General features: G+C 40.2%; 1 protein-coding gene across 2 annotated transcripts in view; it reads left to right on the top strand.

Annotated features, from left to right (window-relative positions):
• atp2b3a (ATPase plasma membrane Ca2+ transporting 3a) overlaps positions 1-13265 on the top strand; it is a 47814-nt gene that overhangs the window by 23234 nt on the left and 11315 nt on the right. For both annotated transcript variants that reach the window (XM_072681250.1, XM_072681249.1), the window contains exons 8-19: positions 546-710; positions 2071-2285; positions 3670-3912; positions 4371-4612; positions 5015-5249; positions 8531-8710; positions 9368-9455; positions 10246-10352; positions 10666-10857; positions 11595-11808; positions 12749-12960; positions 13133-13240. In XM_072681250.1, the coding sequence (XP_072537351.1) occupies positions 546-710; positions 2071-2285; positions 3670-3912; positions 4371-4612; positions 5015-5249; positions 8531-8710; positions 9368-9455; positions 10246-10352; positions 10666-10857; positions 11595-11808; positions 12749-12960; positions 13133-13240 (2201 nt within the window). The remainder of the gene's footprint in view (positions 1-545; positions 711-2070; positions 2286-3669; positions 3913-4370; positions 4613-5014; positions 5250-8530; positions 8711-9367; positions 9456-10245; positions 10353-10665; positions 10858-11594; positions 11809-12748; positions 12961-13132; positions 13241-13265) is intronic.

The raw sequence follows: 13265 nt of genomic DNA, 5'->3' as shown, positions 1-13265 counted from the left end.
GGACACTGGATAGGGGGGATTCAAGTGTAGTGTGAGTAGGGGGGTCTTTGTTGAGACCCTACAGTATATTTAAACACAAAATAGAAAGCAGACAGCGTGTGAATTAACACGCAATCCCCTTCTGTAGTAGTAAAGTACATTTATACAGTATCATATTATATTCTGATTATTATTATTATTATATTACAGTACAGTTTATGGCTATATAAATCTTTATGTAGCACAATATAATATTATACTCTAAATAACTACTTACTGTTGACCTTACTGTTGACCTTACTGTTTGACCTTTTTAAATTTGCTGTTTCATTTTTATTTGTTGTTATTATTTTTACTTCTGTTTCTAAACACCTTATACTTATACTACCTTATATTTCTCAGTACCTGTTTTTTTTCATCTGTTATTTTATCAATCTGTAAAATCACTGTTAAATATTTTTTTATGGAATGAGAATGACCATAAATGTAAAAACAAAAAGTATTATTATTATTATTATTATACTGATCCTGTAATTCCAACATATGTATGATTTCCCCCACCTCAGCAAAGAAACAGGATGAGGCGGTTGCCATGGAGATGCAGCCCCTGAAGAGTGCGGAGGGAGGAGAGGTGGAGGAGCGAGAGAAGAAGAAAGCCAACGTGCCCAAAAAAGAGAAGTCAGTGCTCCAGGGCAAACTCACTAAACTGGCCGTGCAGATCGGGAAAGCAGGTGAGCTTCAGACCACGGCCCATCTGATATGATCAAACACAGACATCAGATCTGACTGATAACACACACTGTAGAGCTGCTCACTTCTGCGTCCAGAGACGTCTGATTACCTGCATCAGCAGAATCTGATCAGAACTGACTGAATCCAGCTGTTCACTGATCCTCTAACAGCTGGAATACAGCCCGTCTCACCAGCCGCAACCAGCTGCTGTAGACCTGCTGCTGACACCAGGCTGGAGCTGGAGACTAATTGGATTAGACTGAGATTAAGGGGCCAGGGGGAGGATCAGGGTTGGGCTGTGGGTTGAGGTTAAGGTTAGGATTAGGATCAGGGTTAGGTTGTGGGTTGATGTTGAGATTAGGATCAGGGTTAGGGTTAGGCTGTGGCTTGAGGTTAAGGTTAGGATTAGGATCAGGGTTAGGGTTGGGATTAGGATCAGGGTTAGGGTTGGGATTAGGATCAGGGTTAGGGTTAGGCTGTGGGTTGAGGTTAGGATTAGGATTAGGATCAGGGTTAGGGTTAGGCTGTGGGTTGAGGTTAGGATTAGGATCAGGGTTAGGGTTAGGGTGTGGGTTGAGGTTAGGATTAGGATTAGGATCAGGGTTAGGGTTAGGCTGTGGGTTGGGGTTAAGGTTAGGTTGAGGTTAAGGTTAGGATTAGTATTAGGATTAGGTTGTGGGTTGAGGTTAAGGTTAGGATTAGGATCAGGGTTAGGTTGTGAGTTAGGATCAGGGTTAGGGTTAGGCTGTGGGTTGAGGTTAGGATTAGGATTAGGATCAGGGTTAGGGTTAGGGTGTGGGTTAGGCTGGGTGAGGATATTAAGTCTACTTGATGTAACAGATGAACAGTAAATCTACTGAATGTCAGTAAATCATCAGCAGAAGATCTTCAGGATCTTTACCTCAGTGGATCCAGAAGCTTCACTGCTACTGCACTGATCTGCTGATATCTCATGGCTTCAAACATCTGTCAAAAGCAGTGCAAACTAATTTAAATGAATGATTCAGTAAAGCAGTGAAGATAGACCAAGGATTACACACTGAAGCTAAAGCTTCCTTATTGGAACCGGTTCCTGCAGTGTCCTCAGCTTTGTGGAGAAGGTTCTGTTTGGGGTTCTAGACTAAAGTAAGTCCCCCTGTCTCCTAAACCTCATCCATCTACCAGCTAATGAAGATCTGGAGGAGCTCTGAGAGAGGCGCTGAGAGAGGAGCATGGTTAAGGGTGTGTTTAAAGAGATGAGATTGGTGACAGTCTAAGTCCAGGTTTGACGCTTGTACTGTAATCTGATCTGATCTGATCTGATCTGTTTGTTTTATTGGTAAGTTTGAGACTGGTCCATTTCCTGACCCTGTCTCGCAGGGTTGGTGATGTCAGCGATCACTGTGATTATCCTGATGCTGTACTTCGTGATCGAAACCTTCGTCATTCAGGATCGCCCATGGCTGAAAGAGTGCACTCCTATATACGTTCAGTACTTCGTCAAGTTCTTCATCATTGGTGTGACGGTGCTGGTGGTGGCCGTGCCCGAGGGTCTGCCACTGGCCGTCACCATATCACTGGCCTATTCAGTAAAGGTGAGTCAGCATGTTTTACCACATAAAGCATGTTTTACCGTAAAGATGAGCATCTATAATGTTGAGTCAGAGTTTATAACCAGATTATCTGTAATATTGAGTCAGAGTATATAACCAGATTATCTGTAATGTTGAGTCAGAGTATATAACCAGATTATCTGTAATGTTGAGTCAGAGTTTATAACCAAATTATCTGTAATATTGAGTCAGAGTTTATAACCAGATTATCTGTAATATTGAGTCAGAGTTTATAACCAGATTATCTGTAATATTGAGTCAGAGTTTATAACCAGATTATCTGTAATATTGAGTCAGAGTTTATATCCAGATTATCTGTAATATTGAGTCAGAGTTTATAACCAAATTATCTGTAATATTGAGTCAGAATTTGTAACCAAATTATCTGTAATATTGAGTCAGAATTTATAACCAAATTATCTGTAATGTTGAGTCAGAGTTTATATCCAGATTATCTGTAATGTTGAGTCAGAGTTTATAACCAGATTATCTGTAATATTGAGTCAGAGTTTATAACCAGATTATCTGTAATGTTGAGTCAGAGTTTATAACCAGATTATCTGTAATATTGAGTCAGAGTTTATAGCCAGATTATCTGTAATATTGAGTCAGAGTTTATAACCAGATTATCTGTAATGTTGAGTCAGAGTTTATAATCTAATTATCTGTAATATTGAGTCAGAGTTTATAACCAGATAATCTGTAATATTGAGTCAGAGTATATAACCAGATTATCTGTAATGTTGAGTCAGAGTATATAACCAGATTATCTGTAATGTTGAGTCAGAGTTTATAACCAAATTATCTGTAATATTGAGTCAGAGTTTATAACCAGATTATCTGTAATATTGAGTCAGAGTTTATAACCAGATTATCTGTAATATTGAGTCAGAGTTTATAACCAGATTATCTGTAATGTTGAGTCAGAGTTTATAATCTAATTATCTGTAATATTGAGTCAGAGTTTATAACCAAATTATCTGTAATATTGAGTCAGAGTTTATAACCAGATTATCTGTAATATTGAGTCAGAGTTTATAACCAGATTATCTGTAATATTGAGTCAGAGTTTATAACCAGATTATCTGTAATGTTGAGTCAGTGTTTATAACCAGATTATCTGTAATATTGAGTCAGAGTATATAACCAGATTATCTGTAATATTGAGTCAGAGTTTATATCCAGATTATCTGTAATATTGAGTCAGAGTTTATCTGTAATATTGAGTCAGAGTTTATAACCAGATTATCTCATTAACGAGTGTGTGTGTGATGGCATGTTAATGATGTTAAACGTGAGTCTGTGTAAGTATGTTACATTAGTGAGGTTTACTTTTTTTTTATAATATTTCCTGTATTTTTCCTAGAAAATGATGAAGGACAATAACCTGGTGAGACACCTGGACGCTTGTGAGACGATGGGGAATGCCACAGCCATCTGCTCGGACAAAACTGGAACTTTAACCACTAACCGCATGACCGCCGTGCAGATTTACATAGGAGAACAGCATTTCCACGAGATTCCGTCGCCACAGCACATCAGCCATCACACACTGGAGCTGCTGACCACCGCCATCTCCCTCAACAGCGCTTACACCTCCAAAATCATGGTGAGGAGCTTCTGCAAGGCTGCTGAGACTGACTTTGTACAGCAATACACTATATGTCCTAAAGTTTGTGGACACTCCTTCTAGTAAATGTATTTAGCGCAATGCAAGTCACACCCATTGCTGACGCAGATGTGCAAATGCACACACATAGCTTGTCCAGTCCCCATAGAAAAGTACTGCCAATTGAATAGGACTCTCTGGAGCAGATCAATAAAATGACCCTAATGGCACCATGCTGCCTAATGCCAGGCGTGGACTAGAGGGGTATAAAGCCCCCCCAGCATTGAGGAGCTGTGGAGCAGTGGAAGAACTGTGTTCTCTGGAATGATGGTGGAGGAGCTCCATCCAGTACTTTTGGGATGAGTTGGGGATGATGAGGTGTTTTCAAATTTGCTCAGGAACAGGACCTAATCTCTCTCTCTCTCTCTCTCTCTCTCTCTCCCTCTCCCTCTCTGCAGGTGGCGGATAAAGAGGGCGGTTTGCCGAAGCAGGTGGGGAATAAGACGGAGTGCGCTCTGCTGGGTTTGGTGCTGGATCTGAAGCGGGATTATCAGTGTGTTAGGGAACAGATTCCAGAAGAAAAGCTCTACAAGGTTTACACCTTTAATTCTGTCCGGAAGTCCATGAGCACGGTCGTCCAGCTTCCCGACAACAGCTTCCGCATCTACAGCAAAGGAGCCTCCGAGATCCTGCTGAAAAAGTGTGTGGGTTTGTGTGTGGACATATGACAGTGCAGGGATGTACATTAAAGGATGCAATTTAGTCCAGGACTAGGCTTATTCATGTGTCATAGTGCCAGTTTCCTGGGCATGGGTTAAACCTAGTCTCACTATTGGGCTGTTTTTAGTCTAGGCCCCTTAATGTACCATCCCTAACACCTTTCCTGGACAGGGTTTAAGTTTAGTCTAGGATGACACAGCATTTTTCTATTAAACAGAAAATACAGTCCAGGACCAAGCTTAATCCCTGTCCAAGAAACCTTCCTCTAGTGTATCACCTTTAGCCCTTTGCTGTATGTAAGTTTAGCCCATACTAAACTAGTCCTATCCCAGTGTAGAGCTGCCATAGCCCTGTCAAACACAGTGCTGTTGCTTTGCTGCAGGTGTTCATCCATCCTGTCCCGGGACGGTGCGGCGCGCCCCTTCAGGCCGCGGGACAAGGAGGAAATGGTGAAGAAAGTGATCGAGCCGATGGCCTGCGATGGCCTCCGGACGATCTGCGTGGCCTACAGGGACCTACCTGGAGATCCGCTGCCAGATTGGGACGATGAGGCCGACATCATCAATAATCTCACCTGCATTGCTGTGGTGGGCATCGAAGACCCTGTACGGCCAGAGGTCAGAGCCAAGTCTACATTTTTAGATGATATAATAGTACGAGAGTCATCGCCCAGACAGTCGACACAGATGAGCCAAAACACTGCCACCAAAACAGCCCCTGTCTGCTTTATCAGTTCTATCAGTACTCAGAACTGTCTGTTTTATCAGTACTGTATGTTTTATTAGCACTACCTGTTTGATCAGTACAGTCTTTTTATTGTATGTTTAAATAGTACTGTCTGTTTTTAGCAGTTTCAGCAGTTCAGTACTGATTAAATTCAGTACAGTGTTTAATCAGTACTGTGTTTTATCAGTACTGTGTTTTATCTGTACTGTGTTTTATCAGTACTGTGTTTTATCTGTACTTTAATCAGTACTGATTAAATTCAGTACAGTGTTTTATCAGTACTGTGTTTTATCAGTACTTTAATCACTACTGTGTTTTATCAGTACTTTAATCTGTACTGTGTTTTATCTGTACTTTAATCAGTACTGTGTTTAATCAGTACTGTGTTTTATCAGTACTTTAATCACTACTGTGTTTTATCAGTACTTTAATCAGTGCTGTGTTTTATCTGTACTTTAATCAGTGCTGTGTTTTATCTGTACTTTAATCAGTGCTGTGTTTTATCAGTACTGTGTTTAATCAGTACTGTGTTTTATCAGTACTTTAATCACTACTGTGTTTTATCACTACTGTGTTTTATCAGTACTGTGTTTAATCAGTACTGTGTTTAATCAGTACTGTTTTATCAGTACTTTAATCAGTGCTGTGTTTTATCTGTACTTTAATCAGTGCTGTTTTATCAGTACTTTAATCACTACTGTGTTTTATCAGTACTTTAATCTGTACTGTGTTTAATGAGTACTATGTTTTATCACTACTGTGTTTTATCAGTACTTTAATCAGTGCTGTGTTTTATCTGTACTTTAATCTATACGGTGTTTAATGAGTACTGTGTTTTATCAGTACTTTAATCACTACTGTGTTTTATCAGTACTGTGTTTAATCAGTACTTTAATCACTACTGTGTTTTATCAGTACTTTAATCAGTGCTGTGTTTTATCTGTACTTTAACCTGTACTGTGTTTAATGAGTACTGTGTTTTATCAGTACTGTGTTTTAGGAGTACTTTAATCAGTACTGTGTTTAATCAGTACTGTGTTTAATCAGTACTTTAATCAGTACTGTGTTTTATCAGTACTTTAATCAGTACTGTGTTTTATCAGTACTGTGTTTAATCAGTACTGTGTTTTAGGAGTACTTTAATCAGTACTGTGTTTTATGAGTACTGTGTTTAATCAGTACTGTGTTTAATCAGTATTGTGTTTAATCAGTACTTTAATCAGTACTATGTTTAATCAGTACTGTGTTTAATCAGTACTGTGTTTATTAAGTACTGTGTTTATTAAGTACTGTGTTTTATTAGTACTTTAATCAGTATTGTGTTTAATCAGTACTGTGTTTTATCCGTACTTTAATCAGTACTGTGTTGAATCAGTACTGTGTTTAATCAGTACTGTGTTTTAGGAGTACTTTAATCAGTACTGTGTTTTAGGAGTACTTTAATCAGTATTGTGTTGAATCAGTACTGTGTTTAATCAGTACTGTGTTTTATCAGTACTATGTTTAATCAGTACTGTCTTTAATCAGTACTGTGTTTTAGGAGTACTTTAATCAGTATTGTGTTGAATCAGTACTGTGTTTAATCAGTACTGTGTTTAATCAGTACTATGTTTTATCAGTACTATGTTTAATCAGTACTGTGTTTTATCAGTACTGTGTTTAATCAGTACTATGTTTTATCAGTACTGTGTTTTATCAGTACTATGTTTAATCAGTACTATGTTTAATCAGTACTGTGTTTTATCAGTACTGTGTTTAATCAGTATTGTGTTTAATCAGTACTGTGTTTAATCAGTACTATGTTTAATCAGTATTGTGTTTAATCAGTACTATGTTTGATCAGTACTGTGTTTAATCAGTACTGTGTTTTATCAGTACTGTGTTTAATCAGTACTGTGTTTAATCAGTACTATGTTTAATCAGTATTGTGTTTAATCAGTACTATGTTTGATCAGTACTGTGTTTAATCAGTACTGTGTTTTATCAGTACTGTGTTTAATCAGTACTGTGTTTTATCAGTACTGTGTTTAATCAGTACTGTGTTTAATCAGTACTATGTTTGATCAGTACTGTGTTTAATCAGTACTGTGTTTTATCAGTACTGTGTTTAATCAGTGCTGTGTTTAATCAGTACTATGTTTAATCAGTACTGTGTTTAATCAGTACTGTGTTTTAGGAGTACTTTAATCAGTACTGTGTTTAATCAGTATTGTGTTGAATCAGTACTGTGTTTAATCAGTACTGTGTTTAATAGTACTGTGTTTTATCAGTACTGTGTTTAATCTGTACTGTGTTTTATCAGTACTATGTTTAATCAGTACTGTGTTTTATCAGTACTATGTTTAATCAGTACTGTGTTTAATCAGTACTGTGTTTAATCAGTACTATGTTTAATCAGTACTGTGTTTAATCAGTATTGTGTTTAATCAGTACTGTGTTGAATCAGTACTGTGTTTAATCAGTACTATGTTTAATCAGTACTGTGTTTAATCAGTACTGTGTTTAATCAGTACTGTGTTTTATCAGTACTATGTTTAATCAGTACTGTGTTTAATCAGTACTGTGTTTAATCAGTACTATGTTTAATCAGTACTGTGTTTAATCAGTACTGTGTTTAATCAGTACTGTGTTTAATCAGTACTATGTTTAATCAGTATTGTGTTTAATCAGTACTATGTTTAATCAGTACTGTGTTTAATCAGTATTGTGTTTAATCAGTACTGTGTTGAATCAGTACTGTGTTTTATCAGTACTATGTTTAATCAGTACTGTGTTTTATCAGTACTATGTTTAATCAGTACTGTGTTTTATCAGTACTATGTTTAATCAGTACTGTGTTTTATCAGTACTATGTTTAATCAGTACTGTGTTTTATCAGTACTATGTTTAATCAGTACTGTGTTGAATCAGTACTGTGTTTTATCAGTACTATGTTTAATCAGTACTATGTTTAATCAGTACTGTGTTTTAGGAGTGATGTCATGTCTGTCACATGAATCAGGGTGGCTTAAGTCATGAATGAAAAGTAAGGAAATCATGTGACTCGTGATTTAAAGTTAATGTTTAAAAGTCGTAACGCGCCGCAGGTCTGCTGGAATGCTGCAGTTGGGCCTCTCCCAGTAGCTTCTCATTGGCTGCATGCAATAAGGCTCGTCTATTGCCATCCAATCAGGTTCCAGAAGCCATCAGGAAGTGCCAGCGTGCGGGCATCACTGTGCGCATGGTAACGGGTGACAACATCAACACGGCTCGTGCCATCGCCGCCAAGTGTGGCATCATCCACGCCGGGGACGACTTCCTGTGCATGGAGGGGAAGGACTTCAACCGGCGAATCAGAAACGAGAAAGGAGAGGTACGTCTGTTTAGTTTATTTAATTTAATACTCTGATTTTCATCTGATGATCATCTTTTTAATTAGGACTGTGTGCTTCTGAAGACATGAAAACATGTTTTTAGGGTTTGTACTAATTTGACTGGGATTTGACAGCTTGTCTAGTCCCTGTAGAGAAGAAGTACTGCCAATAGAATAGGACTCTCTGTAGCAGATCAACATCATGACCCTATTGGCTCCTTGCTGCCTAATGCCAGGCGTGGACTAGAGGGGTGTAAAGCCCCCCAGCATTGAGGAGCTGTGGAGCAGTGGAAGAACTGTGTTCTCTGGAGTGATGGTGGAGGAGCTCCATCCAGTACTTTTGGTTGGGATGAGTTGGGGATGATGAGGTGGAAGATGATAATATGGAGTATGCAAGGAAAATGCATGGAAATTCCACCTGTTCTTTAATTCATCAGAATCAGAATTTCATGATTATTGGACCAATAGAAATGCTCCAAAATGACCTGGATTCAAAGCTTTTTCTACTGACTATCTTGGAAAGTATAGAAGGGTTTTCTCCTCCTGTAAATCTGCTTTTCTTCAGTATTTATGAATATGTATATTCAGTGTGTGTGTGTGTGTGTGTGTGTGTGTGTGTGTGTGTGTGTCATTAATGCTAAATGTCTCTTCCTTCAGGTGGAGCAGGAACGGATCGATAAAATATGGCCCAAACTCAGAGTCCTGGCTCGCTCCTCTCCCACAGACAAACACACACTGGTCAAAGGTAAACTCATGCTCTCTCTCCCTCTCTCTCTCTCACACACACACACATGAATAGCTACATCCTCACACACCTGTAAACTCTGGAATTCTCTTGTGGGACACCTAAGGCAGGCTGACGCTCCCACACTTCAGAAAGGAGGCTTTACTGTGCTGATTTAATATGGGTGGAAGGTGAGGTCCACATTACTGCTCGGGCTGTGCTCTTCCCTGAAAGAAACAGCGCCATCTAGTGGGAGAGAACAGTGCGTTTTAGAAGGCTGTTAGGATGAACACAACAGTAGCCTTGTTTCTCATTCTGGAAAAAAAACAGAAATGTACACTATTATACTTAAATACTTAGATACTGTTATAATAAAACAATCCTAGACAAAAGTATTGGGACACCTGCTCATTCAAGGGTATTAAGAGTTTCTCCTGCTTTTGTTGGAATAACTGTTTCTACTGTCCAGGGAAGAAGACTTGCTAGACTCTGCTAGATTTTGGAGGAGCATTGCTGTGAGAATTTGATTGCATTCAGTGACAAGAACATTAGTGAGGTCAGGATGTTGGATGATGATCACTTCTCTACAGGGACTAGACAGGTTGTATGTGTGTGTGTGCATTTGCATGTCTGTGTCAGCAATAGGTGCACCCTAACGTTGCTGAATGTATTCATTAGAAGCAGCGTCCACAAACATTTGGATATATAGTGTAAACTGCAAAGAATGCTACACATTAACTGTATACAAGCAGTCTGACTGACATTGTTTATATATATATATATATGTGTGTGTGTGTGTGTGTGTGCGTAGGGATCATAGACAGTACTATCTGCGAGCAGAGGCAGGTGGTTGCAGTAACCGGAGACGGCACTAATGATGGTCCAGCTCTGAAGAAAGCTGATGTGGGATTCGCCATGGTGAGAAACATCCCTGCCTCGTACCTACAGCACAGGTAGACCTCCACCCTGCATGCCCAACCCAGACGGGTCAGAATGAGCCTTTAAATATGAGCTTAATCAGTTGACTGCGAGCAAGTGAGGACAGAGTGGAGGAGCAAGATATCTCTGAAACAGTAAAACCCTGATAACCCTTGGGTCGCCGTGGCGTTACTGGTTCTTAATGTAAAGGTAAATCTGATGGTCCACCTGTGATTAATCACAGGGTGTGTGCCACTGTAAACGTAATGTTTTGTGTGTGTGTGTGTGTGTGTGTGTGTGTGTTCGCACACAGGGTATTGCTGGCACAGATGTGGCGAAGGAAGCATCGGACATCATCCTGACGGACGATAACTTCTCCAGCATAGTGAAGGCGGTGATGTGGGGCCGTAACGTTTACGACAGCATCTCCAAGTTCCTCCAGTTTCAGCTCACTGTTAACGTGGTGGCCGTTATAGTGGCCTTCACTGGAGCCTGCATTACTCAGGTATAGCTCTCACACATACATACACACACACACACACAAAGACTCACTAAGGCAGAATTTTATGTGGGAAAAGTACAACAGTATGTCCTTGTGGAGAGCAGCCAGATCCACATCCCCCAAACCACACTCAGGCTTAGGGAGATTTGGTCCCCACAAAGTGCTAAATACACACACTGGCTGTTTACATCTTGCATTGATGTGCTGCTTCATTTTCGGAGCCAATCAGAAAATCACTCGAGTTACATTCAGAGGTGCTTAATGGACCTTGATAGACCCCAAATTTGTCCCATTCCCAGTCCCCCAACTATCTAGAACCCCCTCAGCACACGATAGAGAGAGAGAGAGAGAGAGACAGAGAGAGAGACAGAGAGAGAGAGAGGACAGTTATGCTCACTGTAATTCCCAGACACTGACAGATGGCTGTGGCATCACCAGGGACAGAACCTGCAACCTCCTGATGACAGAGCCAGCACTGTTGGGCCTCTCTGGAGCCCCAGAATGTGTTTCCTATCTTCATGCAGTTACATAAACGTTGCAGTGTTCCACAGCTCCACCATCATACGCAAAGGAATGACAGGATGATGTGAAGAACCCATGGGGTTTTTCCTTAAGGGTTCTTTAATCATGTGAATGGTTTAATGGGTAAATGGTTGTGCTCTATGAGGGAAAACCTTTAATATGATTCTTAATCTTAATTGTGTGTGTGTGTGTGTGTGTGTGTGTGTGTGTGTGTGTAGGACTCTCCTCTGAAGGCTGTACAGATGTTATGGGTGAACCTCATCATGGACACGTTTGCATCTCTGGCTCTGGCCACCGAGCCGCCCACTGAAGCTCTGCTGCTGCGGAAACCATACGGCCGAAACAACCCGCTTATCTCCAGAACCATGATGAAGAACATCATGGGCCACGGAGTGTATCAGCTCGTCATCATCTTCACACTGCTGTTTGTTGGTATGAGGCTGAGAGCAGAGGCTGTAGTGTGGGTTGGGTGGGGGGTGGAGTTGGACTGTAACAGTTTCTCTGACTGGACACAGTCTCCTCCCATCAGATGATCTTCAGATTATGCTGGTTAGTTGTTATATGTCAGACTTTCTCACAACCCGAGACACGGGTGCACTGTCCATGGAAACCATGGAAATGGTCATAGTAAAACTATGGAAATAGGCTACACTAACAATAGAAATTGGAGCAACAGAACCATGTAAGCAGATGAAACGGATGGAAAAGGTTATGGTAACCATAGAAATAGGTCTTTCATATCCATGAAAATGGGTGTAGTGTAACCATGGAAATAGATGTAGCTTAATCATGGATAAGGTTATGTTAACCATAGAAATGGGTCTTTCATATCAATGAAAATTGGTGTCATAACCATGGAAATGGGAAACCATGGACATAAATGTAGCAAAACTATGGAAATAGGCTACACTAACAGACTAACTAATAGAAATTGGTGCAACAGGACCATGTAAGCAGATGTTTTGATAACCATAGAAATGGGTCTTTCATATCCATGGAAATAGGTGTAGCATAACTATAAAAGGTTATAATAACCATAGAAATGGGTGTGGCATAACCATGGAAATGGGTGTAGTGTAACCGTGGAAAAGGTTATGGTAACCAAAGAAATGGGTGTAGTGTAACCGTGGAAATAGGTGTAGTGTAACCATGGAATTAGGTGTAGTGGAATGTGGAAATAGGTGTAGTGTAACCATGGAATTAGGTGTAGTGTAACCATGGAATTAGGTGTAGTGTAACCGTGGAAATATGTGTAGTATAACAATAGAAATGGGTGTAGCTTTACCATAAAGGATAGTAGTGTAATGACAGAAATGGCTGTAGCTCCTTCCCTGTATAAGTAATGCACCTGCTCGCTCTCTGTCCTCCGCAGGTGAGCAGATCTTTGATATAGACAGTGGTCGGGAGGCTCCTCTGCACGCTCCCCCATCTGAACACTACACCATCATCTTCAACACCTTCGTCCTCATGCAGCTCTTCAATGAAATAAATGCTCGCAAGATCCACGGAGAGAGGAACGTTTTCGACGGGATCTTCGCTAACCCCATCTTCTGCACCATCGTGCTTGGAACATTTGCCATACAGGTGCACTTCATCACACCCTTACCTCATTCCTCTTCTGCCATCTTCTCAGTTAAGCTTTATAGAATAGAATAGACCTGCGTTACTGACAGTAGTGATGCATATCACTGCACATTATATATATATATATATATCATTACAATGGCTAACTCCACGTGTGTGTGTGTGTGTGTAGATAGTGATTGTGCAGTTTGGAGGGAAGCCCTTTAGCTGTGCACCTCTGAACGTGGAGCAGTGGCTGTGGTGTCTGTTTGTTGGACTCGGAGAGCTGCTCTGGGGTCAGGTAGTACTCACTATTATTGCTGCTC

The sequence above is a fragment of the Salminus brasiliensis genome, chromosome 6, assembly GCF_030463535.1.
Source record: "Salminus brasiliensis chromosome 6, fSalBra1.hap2, whole genome shotgun sequence".
In the NCBI taxonomy this organism is placed as follows: Eukaryota; Metazoa; Chordata; class Actinopteri; order Characiformes; family Bryconidae; genus Salminus; species Salminus brasiliensis.
The sequence above is the reverse complement of the archived record's forward strand: the minus strand, read 5'-3'. Positions and strand labels throughout refer to the sequence as shown.